General features: G+C 49.0%; 1 protein-coding gene across 7 annotated transcripts in view; it reads right to left on the reverse strand.

Moving 5' to 3' along the window:
- Window positions 1-526: 526 nt before the first annotated feature.
- NACC2 (NACC family member 2) overlaps window positions 527-18,539 on the reverse strand; it is a 57,517-nt gene continuing 39,504 nt past the window's right edge. For all 7 annotated transcript variants that reach the window (XM_064676688.1, XM_064676694.1, XM_064676693.1 and 4 more), the window contains exons 3-6: window positions 10,571-10,738; window positions 7,913-8,018; window positions 7,518-7,615; window positions 527-5,712 (exon numbers count right to left, since the gene is read on the reverse strand). In XM_064676688.1, coding sequence (XP_064532758.1) covers window positions 5,213-5,712; window positions 7,518-7,615; window positions 7,913-8,018; window positions 10,571-10,738 — 872 coding nt within the window. In that variant the 3' untranslated portion in view covers window positions 527-5,212. The remainder of the gene's footprint in view (window positions 5,713-7,517; window positions 7,616-7,912; window positions 8,019-10,570; window positions 10,739-18,539) is intronic.

Below are 18,539 nucleotides of genomic sequence, written 5' to 3' on the forward strand. Positions count from 1 at the left end.
TTTAAATCATTTTGCACCATTGCACATTTAAGTAATGATAATAAGAATAAAAATCAGTATTATTTTTTATAAGTGTGGAGGAGGGGAGTGCGTGATGCATCCAGAAAAAAAGCCAAAAGGTGCCCAAACCACATCAGGAGAGGGAGGAGAGAGCCCAGAGCAGAGTAGGGAACTCCAAAACCCCCCAGATTTGGCCAAACCCTTCAGTTGGCCAAGTTTGGGGGTTGTTTCATACCTGGTATGGGAGCCTGAACCCTCGGAGTCCTGTCAGCACCTCTTAACAATCCGTCCTGTTCACCACCCGCCACCCAGAAAAACAGAAAGCAGAGCGAAGAAAACCTTTTAATTGTAATTTACTTTATTATTTTGTAAATGTGAATTTTACAAAGCGTTTTACAATTAATGATCACATTGGGTTGGTTGGTTTTTTTTTTCTTTTTTTTTTTTTTTTCTTTTTTAAATGGATTTTTCATCATATGAAAACAGCTATGAGCACAGTTCCAGCTCGGGGTGGGGTAGGGGGGGGGGTCTTCATCTTTTCTCTCTTTTTTTTTTTTTTTTTTTAGTTACTGATATATCGTGTCAGCCATGGCTACAAAATAACAGTCTGAACTATACAGAGTAAGAGCACATAAATACTAGTGAATAATGCACGATAAAAAATAAAATAAAAAAAAAAAAAGAAGCTAGCATCGTTCGTGGCTGAGACAGTTGAGGAACATAATTCAGTGGTACTGTGAGATTTCCTTACAGCACAGAAAGTATTTTTAACAGTCATGAATTACAGTACTACTTAATACCCTATGAAGACGCTTTAAAAACAACCTTGTACTTTAAGTCCTTTTTTTTTTATCCCAAACATTCTGTCCAAAGGATTAATGTTCTATTTGAATCAAGTGCCATCCAAATGTTCAAGTCAAAAATATTTATACATTTATACTCAAGTTGGTTTTTTTATTTAATAATTTTTTTTTAATTATTATTATTCTTCTCGTCTGCTAAAAATAGTATTGCAAGTTTTGGCTTTTTTTTTTTACCTTGACATAAAAATCACGATTATATTTTTTTTTTTTTCCGGTGTGTGTGCAAAACGCTTTAACAGTGGAAGAAACTCACGGGAGGAGTTGAGGGGTTTCCAAAGGGAGTGAGCTCGAGTCCAGCCCCCCTCCCTGGGTGAGTGGGGCTGGGGGTCCCACCCGCCCCTCCCTCCGGCCCCGGCGCGGGGGTCCCTTCTCACAGCACGACGATTCGGAGAGCAGGAACACTTGGAACAGCAGTTGAATCCCGGGATGGCTGCGGATGGCGATGGGATGCTGGGGGGGGGACACACACACAGCCAGGGAGGCACCCGGGGCTCATCCCGGTTTCCCACGGGTCCTTCTCCACTCGCAGCGAGGGATTTCCAGAAAAACGAGCGATCTGAGCACAACCCCGGGGGCCGAGGGCTGGGAGGAGGACCACGGCTCTGCTCCCCCAAACGCCGGGGGGCAATTCCAGTTTTGGGGGGGTGGAACCCTTGGGAGCCCCGGAGCGTGCCAACAACCTCAGCTCCCCCCCGGCGGCTCCGCACCCTGCAGGGAATTCCCGGAGGGAAACCACAACTCGAAGAACCGAACCATGGGAGGCGGCCCAAAGGACCCGCTGCCGTCCCTCCTCCCGAGCCCCATCCAGCGGGGATGGAACCGGGGCGGGAAGGCCGATTATCCCGGGGTGGGAATGTCCCCGTCCCGCGGGACAGCGCGGGGGGCGGCGGAGGGTGCGGGTCATGCAGCCCCTCGGCCAAGCGGCAGCGCGGGGGAGGTGCTTTAATTAGCGCTAACGAGGAGGAGAGGAGCTGGTCCTACACTACGGCAGCTGCGGGAACGGGGTGCTTACACTCTGCGCTCTTTAAAGGTGCTTGGTATAACTTTAGATATATAATATACAGGTAATATTGCTAATAGTCAAGCATTAAGAATAAAGGTGCAGACATACCATAAATACTGATGCTCTGATTTTACACTGTCAGACCTAGATGAATGCAGTTTCCTATTCACATTATAAAGCAGCCCCAAATTCTAGAATTTAAAATAGTGTCGTAAACAAAGAGGAGGAAGGAGTCGGTTATGATCTGATCTTCTTAATCCGTTTTCCTTGGAAAAAAAATGATCAAAAAATTCTAAGGCACTCAGGAAAGCCGCATACAATCGATGGACTGCTCTGTTCTCACCTTACATTCAGTGTTTTAAAGGGGTTATTTTTTTTTTTTGCTTTTTTTCGCTGTTTTTTTTTTTTTTCTCGGAAGAATACAATCATTACCATATAACATTTTCAAACATATCATTAATCCTCCACACACAGGAAACATTAGTGCAAAATGCTTGCCCTCATCTACCAGATAAGGAAAAACCCAACGCCCTTCACATTTTAGAAGTTTGCCTTCCTAATAACAATAATAATAATTAATAAAACAAACCCAAATCAAAAAAAAAAAAAAAAAGAGGAAAGGAAAAAAAAAAAAAAGAAAGAAAAAAACCCCCAAAATATACAGGAAGTTGTGCTAGGTATAAAAATATATATTTTCACTGTGCAACTTGACTCTCTCCAGACTCTCTGTCCTAAGCCATTCAAGTACTTTGCTGCTGCCCCCCTGGAGGCCCTGCTGGCTGTCTGGGAACAGGTTTGGTCCAGAATTAATCCCTACAGCCAAGTGCAGCCCCCAGTTGGGGGGGCTCAGCCTGCTCCCCACCCCCAGCAAGTGCTAAAAAGGAGGAGGAATCCTTTGCAATATCTTTTCTCTCTATATTTATATATATATATGCACACAGACACACACAGAAGGGACGACTTCTGATCTCTGACACCCGGATCCGCTCCCAGCTTGCCTCAAAACTTTTGGCAAACCCAAACTTTTGGGGATCAGGAGGGTCCTCAGCCAAACCTGACCCCCTGAGCCCCACCAAGGTGCCCTCCAGCAGCCGCTGTGGGGGGCATGGGGACACCCCCAGGGCCAAGGAGGGCTGGGGATGGCTGGGGACAAAGCCCACCCCGAGCTCAGCCCTGTGGTCCCCAGTTTCGTTTAGTGATGTGGGTAAAGTGCAAATAGAGCCCCTGGCTGTGCTCATTCCCACTCTTCCAAAGCATCCCACACCTCTCCACCAGCATCAGCCCCCTGACACCTGGTCCAGGGTGTCACAGTCCCCCCACCAAGCTGTGCCAAAACCCACAAGCTGTGCAAGACATGGGGCAGGAACTCCCCCATCGCTGATTTTTTTGTGTCAGGAGCAGTGGCACAGGCTGGGCAACCTTGTTATTACGATGCAAAAAACTGCTTCAAGTATCAAAGAAAACAAAACAAAATGGCCAAAAGTTGGGTTATCCTCTCCCCGCTCCCCCTTTCCCAATGGAAATACAAAGAAGGAAGAAAACCCTGAGCAAAAGCGCTGTCTGGATTCGGGAACCAAAGCAGGGAAGAAAAGAGGAGCACAGCCACAGCAGCCAAAAAGTGACTCTTTGTGCACCTTGTTCCTAGTCCCAAATGTGTTAAAGAACAAGCTGCAAATGTCATTAAAGCAGGTCATTAAGTCACAGTAAAAATAATCAGCATTAAAAAAAAGGAAAGAAAAAAAGGAAAAAGCCAAACTTGGCTTTCACGTCACTGCCCCCATCCCCTGGGGGCACCCTGGCCTTGGCATCCCTGTGGGTGCCCGGGGTCCTCCAGCCCAGCCCCAGCACTCTGGGTGGAACCACAGGGTCCTGTTGGAGCCGGATCTGTGGAAAGGACTCCGGTCACTTCGGGGTTTGCAGGGGCAGAGCTGGTACCTGCTGCCCACCAGACTCCAGGGACATCCACAGTTCCCATCCCAGGGCCAGCTGGGGCCACCAAAGCCACCACAGCCTGGGGACATCAGCCTGCAACAACAAAAACAAAGACGAAATAACTCCACATTGGGTTTTCCCCAGAAGGGGCTGTCGGAGGGGGAGCAGGAGGCAAAACGCTTCCTCCTCCCCAAAACCTCTTCACAGAAGGGCACAAATCTAGAGGGTTTTTTAAAAAATTTTGCATTCAATACACTTCAAATTATTAAAAGCCAAGAGCCTGGTTGGCCTGGAGAGGAGGGAGGGGGCAGAGGGTGAGCCCTGCACGCCGGTGGCTGCAGCGGTGCAGCCTCTGGTGCAGACACCGCTGGGAGCCGATGCCAAGAGCTCCCGGCTCCGTGCCCTTTGGAGCAAGAACAACGTGCTTTCCATGCTCAGATTCCTCCCTAAATCCCTTCACAGGCACTGAGGAGGGGGTGTTCCCCCCTAGGAGGTGCCCCCAGGACCTGCACTGGTGCAGGGGGGTGACACGAGCCCGTCCGCCCGGGAGCAGGTGACGCGAAGGTGCAAACGCGGAGAAGCAAAGGAAAAGGAGCAGCTGGGAGGGAGGGAGGGAGGGAGGGAGGGAGAAACCAAACCCAACCCCAGCCGTATTGGGGAAAAAAACCAACAACAACCACAACTCCGGCCAGGCTCTCCACCTGCATCCCACACAGTCCTCCCGACACGTGCCAGCCTGAACTCCCAAGGAACCTTCCCAGCTCCCGGGAGCTGGATGAAACTCCCCGGGACAACAGCAGCGCAGCCCAGCCCCGCAGCACCCACGGCCCGGGGCTCTCCCTCTGACACCAGATTTCCCCCACCCTGTCCCACTTGGCTCGAGCCCTTCCAGAGACAAACACGGCCAGTCACAGCACCTGCACCCGAACACACCTCGCTTTCCTGTTCAGTGACAAAACTTCCCTTAGAGGACAAGGTTAACGATGGCTTTACTTCTGAGCTGAGTGATGGATGGGGTGATGACGGGGTGGTGGTGGGTGGGGGGGTGGCTAGCTTTTCTCCTCCCCTTCTTGAAACAAAACGAGAAAGAAAAAAAAAAAAGGAAAAGAACGGAAAAAGGAAAAAAAAAAAAAAGCTACAATCTTATAGAGTAACCTCAGGAATATCAAAAAAGGAGCCCAATATTTTTTTAAGTAGGTCGCCACAGACCTAGTCGTTTACAGTATAACGAATGCGATTATTTCCTTCATAAATTTTAAATACAAGCAGAATAAAAATCACATTTTTTTCAGGCAACAGTAGCAGTTCAGTAGGTAAGTGGCTTGATCACATTTTTTTTTGTTTTGTATTAGTAATGCATGCAAGCAGCTTTAGTATTACAGATCCCTTATAGGTCATGAAATGTTTGCTCTCTCTATAAAGTCCCTCCGTAAGTACCATCTTGTCTTCTCACGGGAGTCTCGGGCCGGCTGGAGGAGCCCGAACCTTGTTCAAAAGGTTGGGGAGTGCTTTGGGTATCCGATGCCATGGCATCTGTGGCAGCTGCCTCCTGTATGACAGAGCCGGCCCCCTCGGCGTCCTCGCTCTGTTCGAAGGACTGGTTGGATCCGTTGCTCAGCTCTACATTCACTGTGTTAGTTCTCAAGGCTACTATAGTTCCCGAGTCGCTCCTCCTTTCTGCATAGATTCGCTGCTCGAAGACCTGAGCAGTGTTGGGCTGGAATTCGGGATCCAGGGGGACACTGTTTGTGGTGGAGCCCATGACGGTGCGGTACATCTCCATCCCTTCCGGCAGCATGGACTTGATCTTGGGCAGCCAGCGCTTGCGGACGCGGCGGGCGTTGGTGCACATGTCGGCCGCGATCACGTTCATCTCGCTTTCCTTAAAGCTCGGGGCAAAATTCTGACAATACACTGCAAAGACAGGGATACACAGAGCTGAGGATTCACGGGAACCGGCACAGAGGCGGCACAAAGGCGATCCCAGAGACCTCAGCGTGGGCAGGTGCCACGGGGCGGAGGTTCCCCCACGGAGCAGAGCTCTCCAAGGAGACACTCACACACAAGGCTCCGCAGCTGGAGACAGACACAGTCAAGAAGGGATAAAAGCAGAAGGTATAAACATCCCAGGTGGCAGGGGATGGGGGCTGGACAAGGATAACTCGCTCCCTGGGAGGCCCCAAACCCCAGAGGGACCAGGTTCTGCCTGCAGCCTCAGGCTCCAGCCAGAGCTGGTACCTTCAGCCACCAAACCAGAGATGGAAAGGTCACGCAGACTCCTCAGCAGCAGCTCCATCGATGGCTCTTAAACCCACAGTGCTGCAGGCACAGCAGGGAGCCTGGGAAACGTGGGAGCTGAGGGGGATGCACAAAGGATTGTCCTCTGCCTGTCCCCTGCACGGACCAGCAGCCCGGCCAGCGCAGCTGCTCCAACTCCACTGGCACATCCACTGGGATCCAGCAGGAGCTGGGAGCTGCAGAACCCTACGACCCCTCACCGTGCTGCTCCACAGGAGCCAAGCACCTGATGTTATGGAGCAACATCCAAGGAACTGCCACGGTGAATAATTATCAGCTAAAACTTGTGCACAGGGTGAAACCCAGGCAGGGAGAAGCCATCCTGAAACCTGCCACAGGACACATCCAGAAACCTTTCCAGCCTCAGGAAGGACCACAGCTGGAAGGTGCAGCCCTGGGACTCTCCAGGGTGAAGCTGCTAACAGGGAGCTGACTGCACCACGTTCCATCACATTATTGAACATCTGCCATCCTATCCCTTTTCTCCACGTGCCACAGATCTCCCAGAGTGGCTGGAAGGCCCCCGGAGTTCAGCAGCACAGCAACAATTAGGGGGGGGGAAGATTTATCATCCAAATCTTAAAAAATAAATTTAAAAAACTGCTTAGAGTTTCACATTCCAGCGCAGTAATATTTAGGTAAAGATTTACCCCCCAGAATCCAGCCAGGGTGAGAGAACACGTTGATTTCCACTGTATATAACAGGCTTTCTGCACCCCTCAGAGTTTCCTACAATACCCAGCTCCTCACTCCCCAGCACCTCCAATTACTTGCAGCAGGGCTCTTATTTTATGTATATTTTTAAAAAAATAAGTTTACAAATATATTTAAGGAAATAGACTAAAACTAACAGAGCAGCTGATGGAGAGCAGATCCCACTCAGCAGGGCTGGAGCAGCTGAGGGCTTCCCTGGCTCCTGGGGGCCCATTTATTGCTGAAGACCAACAGCTCTCATTGTTGCCAAACCCACAATTTAAATATCCTTTTTAGAGCACCTATCAATAAGTTAATTAACTGTAAAATGAGTGCTTTAAAACAGAGCAAACCAGTCCAGTAGCAATTATGTTTCATATGAAGACACTGCCAAAACCCACCAAAAATTAACTTCAGCCCCCCAAAATTATAGACTCATAGAATGGTTTGGATTGGAGGGACCTTAAAGATCATCCAGTTCCATCCCCTGCCATGGGCAGGGACACTTTCCACTATCCCAGGTTTCTCCAAGCCCCATCCAACCTGGCCTTGGACACTTCCAGGGATGAGACAGCCACAGCTTCTCTGGGCAATCAAAAAATGATGCAAACTAAAAAATAACTTAATTTCACCATTATTACACAACAGAGATGGCCCTCCCTGCTCAGGTCTGGGCTCTGCCCTTGGAATGCTGCCCCAGCCAGGCAGCAGTACATCTCTCTCCTTACATTTGACTGCATTAAGGACTCTGCTGTCCAAGGGCTTCCTGCTGGGATCGCTCGTGGAGGACCGGATTCCAGTTCCGCAGCTGTTGGCAAGTGTGTTCCTGCAGGAAAGGCAAAGGAAGATCCTCAGAGTAGGGACTCCAGGGGTCAGCCCTGTCCTCCTCCCTTCAGATTCCGATGGAGGGATCACCACATTATGTGACTTTAAGGCAAGGACTTGGAAAACCTTGCGCGTGGAAATGGAAAACGGAAAACCGGGTTCGAGCAACACTGGGAGAAAGCACAGAACTGAGAGAGCAGCACATGCAGAGGATGGAGCGCTCATGGCACAAGGTTAAACCTCCAGGAAATGACTGGAACAGATCCCCTGGGAGAGCACGAGGAGCAGGGGGACGTACCGATCGAAGAAGGTGGCCAGGAGACGCCTCAGGAGGACCTTGTGTTTGACACCGGCACATAAGTGGCAATTCATCAGCTGCCCCCGGGTGATGTAAACGCCCGAGCCTGGAAGGGTGGAGAGGGAGAACCCGAAATTAAAGCCCTGCCACGCTCACAGAGCCACCAACAGCTCCTCCTGCACCGCTCAGGCCCGACACGGTGGGAGAATGTTCCTCACGCGCTCCTGTGGAAGCCCAATGAGGACGGCGGGATTTGTGGAAAAGCCCAGCAGGGACTGTTATCACGGTGCCTTGGGGCCTTGGCAAGTCCCAGCTCCTAATTTTATCTGTACAGAAAGGAAGTCCATGGAAATTCAAATGAAAGGACTCTTATTTTCTCACCAACACACACAGTGCGGGGCTTTATGCTGTGATTTTATATGTACAGATCAGATTATTTATTCTCTCTGAAGGGAGAAAACCCCAATCCATTTGACCTTTTCTTTTTTCCAGTGAAAGACTGTAACTAGAAATGAAAGAAAAAACCCATCTAGCACAAAAAAGGTACTTGGTTACAGATCTAACCCTTTCCAGAAGCCCAGCCCATCACCTCTTGATACCTCTGGCGAGCAGGGAATTTTCCTTCTAATGCACAGGAATGGCTGACTTTGAACATGCTGCCTTTAAGGATGTTTTCAGGAAGAAAAAGGAGCCCCTGCAAAGCAGCTGGACATGTCCAGGGGTCTGGCAGAGCTTTACAGCAGGTTTTGAACCAAACTCTTTTACTTTGCACACAGACAAACCACTCCTGCCTCAGCATTGGCTTCCAGGGAGATGTTATTCGATTTTTTTCCAGCATTCTGCTACGTGAGAGGGTTTTGGTATTTGCTTTTAATTAAGATTAAATAATGGGTCATATCCGGATCTAGAACACACTCTGTTCTCAAGATATAAAAACACCTACCAGAGAAATAAAATCTCCTCCTGCATTTCCAGGAAAGATGACTGTCCCTGACCTCCTGGATGAAACCAGAGCTGCAAAGCCTGAGCCTGACCCTCTGCACCTTCCCTGCCACACACGGGCCACCAATCCCATCCCAGGATCTGGCATCCCCCTGGATCTCTGAGCCATCCCACTTCTCAGCCTCATCATCCATGTATTCTCTTCCATGTAATGAGGTTTTGGAGTTTTAGTAGTCTTAGTTTTAGTAGTTTTAGTTTGAATTTTCCTAGTCCTGTGAGCAACAGGGAGTTGGACTCAATGACCCTTAAGGGTCCCTTCCAACTCATTCCATGTATGTGTCCCCTATTTATCTTCCACACACTCCCTTCCAGGCACAGCCTCTGTCCCTCAGATGGGCTGGGATGACTGCAAGCCTTGCTGAAGACCCTCTCAGAGATTGCTGCTCAAGTTTGCAGAATCAATCCTGGCACGAAAAATCAGAGACAAAAGGAAAACGCTCCCAATGGAGAGTTGAGGAAAACTTTCCCAGCAGGACCAAGCCCCCCCCTCCAGGTCTCCCCAGGTTTGAGACAGGAATTAGCTGGTTTTATTTTGTCTTTGAAGAGATAAGGCATCACAGTGAACACCAGACACCACTGAGGGGAACTTCACTTTAATAAATGATAAATAACCGAGGCAGCCACTATCGGTTACTGATATTAATCTGCTTTTTTTTCCAGATTGAAAAATGTAAATCAAGCAGAGCTGCCTCAAGCCAATTTGCAGCTCTCACTGTGAAAATAACCTGCACCACTTGATGGTTTTAAGAAGTCTCACAGAAAATGTAAATGGGTACAAAATGAATATTCCAGATACAAAAGAAATACTTGTGGTCGTACACTGTGCTTTGCCTTCCATCAAAGTCCCATCCTCCACCAGCTGGAAACCTTTCAGGGCATCCCCTGAAATCCTGATTCCTTCTACAGACTGAAAATAAAATCATGCTACTCGCCAAGAGATAAATGACCAGAAAGGAAGAACAACCGATTTGGATGGATTGTGCTGCCACACGTCCTTTTTGTACCAAGGGCTTTACAGGTACTATATCAGCTCTACACCACCAGTGTCATCAAAAGCTAAACAACTTCCACCTCACACTGGCCATAAATCCTTTACAGAGAAGGAGCAAATTCTCCCAATATTGTAAATTCCCCCCAAAATGAAAATAAAGATAGAAGAAAGGACCAAACTCAATTCCTTCTCTTCCTTCCCGCTGCAGCGTTTGGCTGTTTAGTAAATTTTGAAAGAAACTTGTACAGGTTTTTCAAAGCTTCCTCACTGACACAAATTTTATCTCCTTTGCTTTGTAAATCTTATAATGTGATAATTTTTTTTTTGGAGGGGGGGTCTGTTGGGTTTTTAGATCTGAGCATCTAAATGAAAACACGCTGGCGCTGCAGCTCACACCGAGCGGGGAGAACACAAGCTGCAGAATTCAATTAAAATGCTAAATTAATTCAATTGAATAAATCCTGTTAATGACACATTTTTCTATCAGCAAATTAAAGGAAACTCAGAACTTTTTAAAAGATGACTGGTGATGAATAATTTCCAGAAAGACACAGCAAGGGCACAGCAAGACGCACGACTCCAGCGAGATGGAGAACACAGTTCCAGAAGGAAAACATCAGCGATTCCCAGGTATTCCCAAGCAAGGAAAAGTTACCCCTCCTTACCTGCAACGAGCTCAAGTTTTTCTCCAGGATCTCCCTCCGAGTAGAGTTTTGGGTGGCAGCGGTATCCGATCTGACTGATAAGACTGGCTGGGAGAGCAACAAGATCCCGTCGGATGAGGACACAGGAGCGGTTCTCCAGCGGGATCTGCTCCGGCTTCTCTTGAGCAACTTAAGAATTAAAAGGGAAAACTGTTAAAATAACTTATTATGCAGGCACGACACCACCAGAAGGTCAGGCTTCGACTTTTCCACGGAGCAGTTGGAAATATTCCTCCCTCCAGATGTACGAGCGCTCGCTCGGCCGCAGGGCAGGTGCCACCTGAAAGCACAGGAAAATCCCCTGGTCTCCCCCCCACCATCCACCACAGCAGCTTCACGTTCTGCAAGAGGGATTCTTAGAAACTAATTATGCTTTAACTTTTCCTGAGTTAATCATTTATGAAAATGGGCATCTCTGTACAGCTGGCATCGCTCTGCCAGCGCAGCACATGGAGCTGCTTCCCAAACGCTCCCAGAAGAACGGCAGGTAACTTCACCAGAGGGTTCTAAAACAGGCAGTAAATTGATAAACATCTGCATCAGTACCATAACTACTTCTCTTGATGGTTTTTTCCTGCTGAAGTTACAATCCAGGCCCTGCAGATACTGTCTGCCCTGAGAAAGGTCACCCCAGCCTCTCCCAAGGACAGCACCTCTGGCTCACCCTTTAAAGCACCTTCTCTTCCTCTGCCTTCTCCAGGCCAACATTTCCTCTCAGTAAGAAGAAAAACCCCAACCAAAAGCCAAAAAATGTTAGTGAGATGTGGCTCCAAAACCAAACCACCAGATTTTCCCAGCTTGCCCCAATGTACCATCCCCAGAGCCCTCCATTGCCCAGTAGCAACCAGTTCCATGGAAAAGCTGGAAGTATTGAGCAGTCCTACCAGCACTGCCAAGTCTGGGACTTGTGGACACACAGAAGATTTGTTTCTAAATCACATTTACAGTCCAAGACCACAAGATTGCTTAAAATGATAATTTTTGACAGCAAAACAGGTGTACATCAATTCCAGGGTGTGGTGGGAGCAGCTACAGTGCTGAATTGCAGCCCAGCTCTACAATGACCCCCCTTTTTTCCCCAAAACTGTTTGATAATGTGTCAAATGCCAAGTACAAAATCAAACCCAGCCCTGTGCTTCAATATCTGTGCACACAGAGAGAAGCAAAAACCCGCAGAAAGGAGCGTTTCTGAACTCAAAATGTCTCCTGCTCCAGAGGTGTCTTTTCCTGCGATTATTGCGGAGTTCTGGGGGCCACTTTTCCTCTCTCCAGATAAAATAACAAGTTTTGCAGAGTTGTTGCTGCAGTAACCAGGGGGTGATGGCTCTGGGACAATGGGAGCACTGTTCTAAGTAGGACATGCCCGGCACGCCGGGCTGTGCTGTGGCATCCTATCGCAGGCACGGGGCTGGGAGCATCCCACCCTCGGGGCTCCCTCCTTCCCTAAAAACTCCAAACACCAGGAGGATGCCCCCTCCTCATCCTTCAGGGATTAAGGACCAAACAGCAGCAGAAGAACCCACAGGATGTTTTTAAACCAAACTTCTCTCGCCATCACAGCCCCACTGACAGACAGAATTCTCCCCAGCTGCGACATTCCCCGTTCAGCAGCGTTCCCAAGCGTCCAGATCCAAGATCCCACTGGAGATGGGGGTCAACTTCTGCTCACACCAAGGGAGAATCTCAAAGATCTGAGATTTTGAGGCTTTCAAGGAGTAATAAGCAGAGTATATCCAATGAAATACTATTATTTTCCAGATTAAACAAACCGAAAGGAGAGGGGTGGTGGGTATGGAGGAACCAGCACCCGGGGAAGTCCTGCTCTGCTGTCCTTCCAGGGGTTTTTGGTTCCCACCAGAGTCCTCTGCAGGTCACACACAGACTGAATTAAAAGGTAAAATTATATATATAACCCCTTTGAGCTGTATATATAACCTATACAACCCCTCCCCTTCATCACAGCTCTCTGCCCAGGTTATGTAAAATTGCACTTTTAATATTGCATTTTTACTTTAACCCAAATGAGACAGAGTTCAGAGCAGAAGCTCCTTGCAGCCTGTGATGGGAAGAGGAGAACTCAGCCTTGAACCTTCTCCCTTTTCCATCAAGTGTCTTTCTCAAGACTGGTGTCACTGAAGAAATTAAACACCTACAACATCCAAGTGCAAACAGCTCCAGTGGACAAGGACAAACCTGACTGCTCTGCCACCCTCCACGGGCAAACATCCAATAAAATCCCAAATTTTGGGGTCAAAGAGAGTAGCAATAATAAGGCAGGGAAGAGAAAGATCAGGACAAACACTATATTCATTCTACCTTCCTGGAAAAACCTGGATTTGGTGTCAAACCCGCTGCCTGAAAGAAAAGCAGCTTTTCAGGAAGACAATCCTGCCTGGAAGAGCTTGGCTTTTGATAATATTTCACTTCCTACACAAGGAGCCACGGAGAAGTTTCTGTTTCTTCCTGTGAAATCAAATACTTCTTAAAACAACCCAAAATGCAGCTAAAAAGACCAACTGTAACTCAACCCGCCCCTGGATTTTGGTTACATCTGCCCTGCTGACTCGCTGTCTATAAATCTCTTATTAAACACGGCCCTGAATCACTTTGGGGGCTTTGTTTCCATTCAGGCTTTAGCACGAATTCAACGACACCAAACAAAAACTGTCAGAGATTTTGGGCTTTCAGTGCCACCTCCATGGAGCAGATAGCAATCAGTTATGTAAAGGAGCAGGACACAAGAGCCACTCTGGTCCCTGTTTCCAAAGAAAGCCAGTCTGTTTGGCCTTTATGCTCCGGAGAACAGGATAGTATTTGCTTCTAATTAATCTGTATCTTCAGAGGGCAGCGGCTCCTTCCCTTTGAATGAAAGGACAAACAATGGGAAGTATTGTTTGATACAGTTTTGTTCCTGACCAAGAAAGGAGCTCCCAGCCAGCAGAGAGGGGCAGGAAATCATTACGGAGGAAGCCACGAGAGCTGCCAGCCAAACACTGGAATATTTTATTTATTTGGATATATCCTTTCATCCCAAACTTATATGGATGCTGCAGCTGCAACAGGTGGTCCAGAATGGGAAATATCCATTTTTCTGGGTTTTTTTGGCTGAGAAAACAGCCTCAAGCTAACTCAGTGGTCCATGCTCCCCAGCTCCAGGCTCTGCATGATGCTGGGGCACATGTCCACCCTGTCCCTAGAACACATTGTCCTGTTCAGCAGTCCCTTACACCACCTTTGTGCTGAGCCCATGAGGGTTTGGGGACACCAGGATGGCTGCAAATCCCACCTGAGGTGTTTGGGATCAGAGATGCTGAGCCCACACTGACCCTCCCCAGTGATGGGCAACAAGCTGCTCAGGGGTCTGGCATCACTGGGAATGGCTGGATACACACCTGGCACCAGCACTCACTTATGCCCTTAGTTCCTGACAGTCCAAACACCATGGCTTCAAAATTACTCATGAACCCCCAATTCCCACCAGTTTGGGTTCCCCAAACTGCACATAAACTTCAAGACATTCCCGTGGGCACGAAACAACAATTTATCACTTAGGAATGGAATTTGGAGATACAGAAAGAGCAGAGTGATGGAGCCTCACCCAAAAGTTAATGTTTAGACAGTCCCAACATGAAACCACAAGTCTCAGGCCCTGAAGAAGAGGTCTGAGAAACCACCTCCACCTGCTGCACCACCAGTCACTACGGATGCAACACTTGGATGATTCTCCCCTGTTCCCTACATGGCAAGAAGTCTCTTTTCAAACAGCACCATTTCACCAACATTTCTATCCCATCAGCCTATTTTCCACTGGCTGACTACCCCAAAAATAGCATCCCTGCCACGGCATCACCAGCATCTGCTGCATATGTAAACCTGTACCAGAGGACACACACAGACACCACGGGACAGATCCATCACAGAGCCCCAACGGGGAGAGTTTACATTGTCCAAACAGCACATTTACAACAACTTACTGGAATGCAGAGATTTGATTTGTGACCTATTTATACAGGGAGGTAATCTGGAATTAGTATAGGAAAAATATTACTGGTTTATAAATACCCCTATCTTGCTTTCGCCTCAGATCTCAGCCAGGAGTGAAACATCTGCCAGCCTAAAATTAAACATCTGTGTTTTACAGGGAGGAAAATGGGACTGGAAGTTTAATGCCAAAAAAGGCCAGAGGCTGTGAGCCCCCAGTGTGGGGCTCAGCCTTTCTCCTGAGCCTTCCTCCTGCTCAGCACCACCAGTCCTGGAGTCGGGGTGGGAGATGCCGGCACTGCCCGGCTCCCGTCGGCACCGAGAACCACAGAGTCATGTTGGAAAAGACCTCCAAAATTATCCAGTCCAATCAGCACCTCGTCAACTAAAGCCACACAGAGTAGCTTCCAGCAGTTGGGATGTTTGAATCCTGCAGCAAAATTCCAAAGTGAGCTGGTGGATAACCAGGGCATCCCTTGACCGCTTTATTTCCTAAATAACCATGAGCTCTTTGCTGCCGAGCATCCCCTCCCCAGGGTCAGACTGGCCACTGCAGGGTGAGCAGGGACAAGTGGGACCTTGTAGGATCAGGTCACATTCCTGCAGTTGGAACCAGCTCCTCCATCAGGCTGCAATTATCCAGCAGCACAGCCGTGATTTACGTCGCTGCAGCGCCTCGTGCCCAGGCTCGGGTCGGGATCTGCACGGGCTGCATCATTTTGGATTCTGGGCTGTTCCCTGCCCTCTTTCCTTACTGTCAGGAATCAGAGGCCAGGAGAGAAAACTATTCTCTCAGCTAATTACCACAACTATTCTATAATGGCTATTTTAGATGAATTTTTAATGAAGTGTGCTCTTGTCAGTTCAGGATTTCATAACTTTCAAGTCCAGCCTTTACATTCCAGCCATTTGCTGCATAAAGATTTTTCCTCTCCCCTGCAAACCGGTGCAGCAGGAGCAGGGGAGGAGGAAGGACCCTCACACAACTTCACTTGTGCCTGTCAAAATTAAATTAACTGCATCTGCTGAGCTTGGAGCTGACTGACAACAACGTGGCTCAGTGCAGAAAAACGCCGAGCATCTGCAAGTCCTGCTCAAACCCACTTCAGCTCAGGCCCACGACGCTGTAATTAACAGGGATAAAAATACTTTGCTTTTGTTTAATATTTTCTGGAGTTGTGCATTCCTCAGATCAGATGCTGGAAACCTCATTAAGTCTCGCTCGTGTCCTCAAGGCCCACATGTTCTCCACAGCCAGACCTACTTATGGAACGAGGAGCCATTTTACCGCAGTGCTCCCGTCCTGCCACCACGATGGTGACACCACCAGGGCCACTGAGTGTGGCCAGAGGACAGTGGGAGCTGAGCCACCTTCTCCCACATCCCTCTGCAAGCTGCCACCCTGTCACCAACACCTAAGCCTGACCCTCTCATCGACCTGTGTTTAACCCTGGGCTTGTCCTTTCGTTCATCTGCTGCTCCTTTTGCAGGTCCAACACTTGTGCTGGTCCCTCACCAGAGCCACCACTGCAGGAGGGACATCACTCAACTCCTCACTCCCTCTTCTACCACCAAACCCTTGGCCAAGGTGATGATCTGCTCCTTGTTTCTCTGACCCCAACTACCTGGAGGGAGGTTGGAGTAAAGCGGGATCGGCCTCTTCTCCCACATAACAAGTGACAGGACAAGAGGAAATGGCCTCAGGCTGCAGCAGGGGAGGTTCAGGTTGGACATTAGGAATAATTTCTTCATGGAAAGAGTGGTCAAGCATTGAAACAGGCTGCCCAAGGATGTGGTGGAGTCACCATGGTGAAAGTGTTCAAGAAACAACTGCACGTGGCACTCAGTGCTCTGGTCTAGCTGACAAGAAGGTGTTTGGTCAAAGGTTGGACTTGACGATCTGGAGAATTTTCCCAACCTAAATGATTCTATGATTTGGAGATGTGCCTCTGATCCAGCTTTGGAGACTCAGAATGGTTCTGAGTACAAAAAGAGGTGAAGAAAAATAAATAAAACCCCCCTAGTCTTGGGGCAAGAAGAGGATTGATGACCCCAGCACGGGTGTGGGTGACGTTCAAGGCAAGCGAAGAGCACCAGCCACCAGTGTCCCACCACACACTCACCAGCATGAGCTCAGTCAACACTTCAGCTGGAGAATGAAAAAGCAGAGAAAAAGGAGGAAAAAAACCACTGCAACCAACCCTCTCTGAAATTCAGGGCTTCATCTGCTCTGCTCCTCTTTGGCTTTGTTTTTGTTTTCACAAACAGGGCTCTTGGAAACCTTGGCAATCCCTATTTTACAGGGCTCCCCCCTCCCCCAGGCCTTTGTGAGGCTGTCGGGATCGACATGCCAGGAGCAGGATTAGCTGCCTTCTCTCTTCCATCTCACGGGTTTATTATTCCACACCTTTTGAGGGTACAGTTTATCCCGAGTAATTAAAACACAGTTAGCTGTGCAAGTCCAAACCATAATGGAATAGCTTAGGTCTTATTTTTTTGTAATCTCTTTCTTGTGTGCCCTCTTTTCCAGGAAGCCTGAATACTATAGCTGGCTTATTTAAAACAGGAAACTCCCCTGAAATGTGCTGGTGAGGAAGAGGAATTTGAGCAGAAATGTGGGATATTGAGGCTTTACAACCTGTCTCCTCCCTGCCTCGGCATCATGACGTGGTTTGAGTCTTCTCCCTACAGAAAACAAGCAGGAAAACTTGGCTGTGGGATGCCCAGCTCCGGCATGAGCTGCAGCATCTCCAGCGACACCCGAGAAAGCTGCTCGGATTTTCACTTTTCCAACCGGGATGACTCCTGCCCCGCAAGGATTAGGGACACCCTCAGAGCTGCTGGTCCTGCCCTCGCCTTCTGAGTTGATTTTGTTCTGTTTCTGCATGAACTGGCCCCGTGACAGGGATGGAAAACACCGTGTCCAAGGGCATAATCCCACTGCTCCGAGGAATAACGTGTGAGCCCAGCACTGAAGGCAAACCCACATTACTCACCACAGGCTCTACAGCAGGGAAGAGCAAAGCAATATAAAATCAAAACAAGTGTGTGCAGAAACAGCCCAATTTCTGTTAAATCCGCCTCTAACAGCAGCTGTGGAGGAGACCCCGACCTTGTCCCCATCCCTGATCCTGCTCCTCTCCCGTCCCATCTCAGCCACTGGGACCTGAAGCACAGCTGGGAGGGCACTCAGGCTTTTGAGGCTCATTTTCCACAGCTGCTGGTCCACTTTTCTCAGCAAACATTTCTAATGTTGAAATAGTAACCCTGCTACCCGCACGGCTTTCCCTCTTTTTCACACGGCTTGGAAAAAAAACTTGGAAAATATTGCTTATCTGCTCACTGCCTGGCAGAGGGACATGCCAAGGGGATGCTGAGTTCCTGCTCCTTGGGATGGGATAGGATGGGATGGGATGGCACAGGGTGTCAGGCTGAGCCTGTTCCCAGTACTAGGGAAGCCTGGCTTGGGGTAACAGAAATTGTCCTATTTGCCAAATCTTGTTCCTTGGTTAAGACTAAAATCAAACCACTTTGAGGAAAGCTGATCAACACCAGCTCAGCAACAAACCAGAGCTAAACATTTGCAACATCAGCCCAGCAATTCCAGGATCCAGAGCAGGGAAGGCGGCTCCAGGCGAGCGGATGCCGCGTGCGGCCGGAGCCGGCGGGAAGATGTCCCTCCCCAGGGAGCACCCCTGGATCAAAGCTGCTGCCACAAACACCTGCAGCTCTGACAGGGAGGCCACTGTGAGGCTGAGCTTCCATGTGGGATGCTGCCAGCCTCGTCCCGGCGGGATGCTGTGAGCTGCTTCCACGTGGGATGCAGACACGCCAGAGCCCAGTGGGCATCTCCTCCTCTGGTCCTGAGCCCCCGGCTCTGTACTCACCCCTGATCCTCAAGAGGGTCTGAACCCTCCAAGGTGCTCGGGAAAGGGGGTGTGTGTCCAAG

Source organism: Pseudopipra pipra, chromosome 20 (assembly GCF_036250125.1).
Source record: "Pseudopipra pipra isolate bDixPip1 chromosome 20, bDixPip1.hap1, whole genome shotgun sequence".
Lineage (NCBI taxonomy): Eukaryota > Metazoa > Chordata > Aves > Passeriformes > Pipridae > Pseudopipra > Pseudopipra pipra.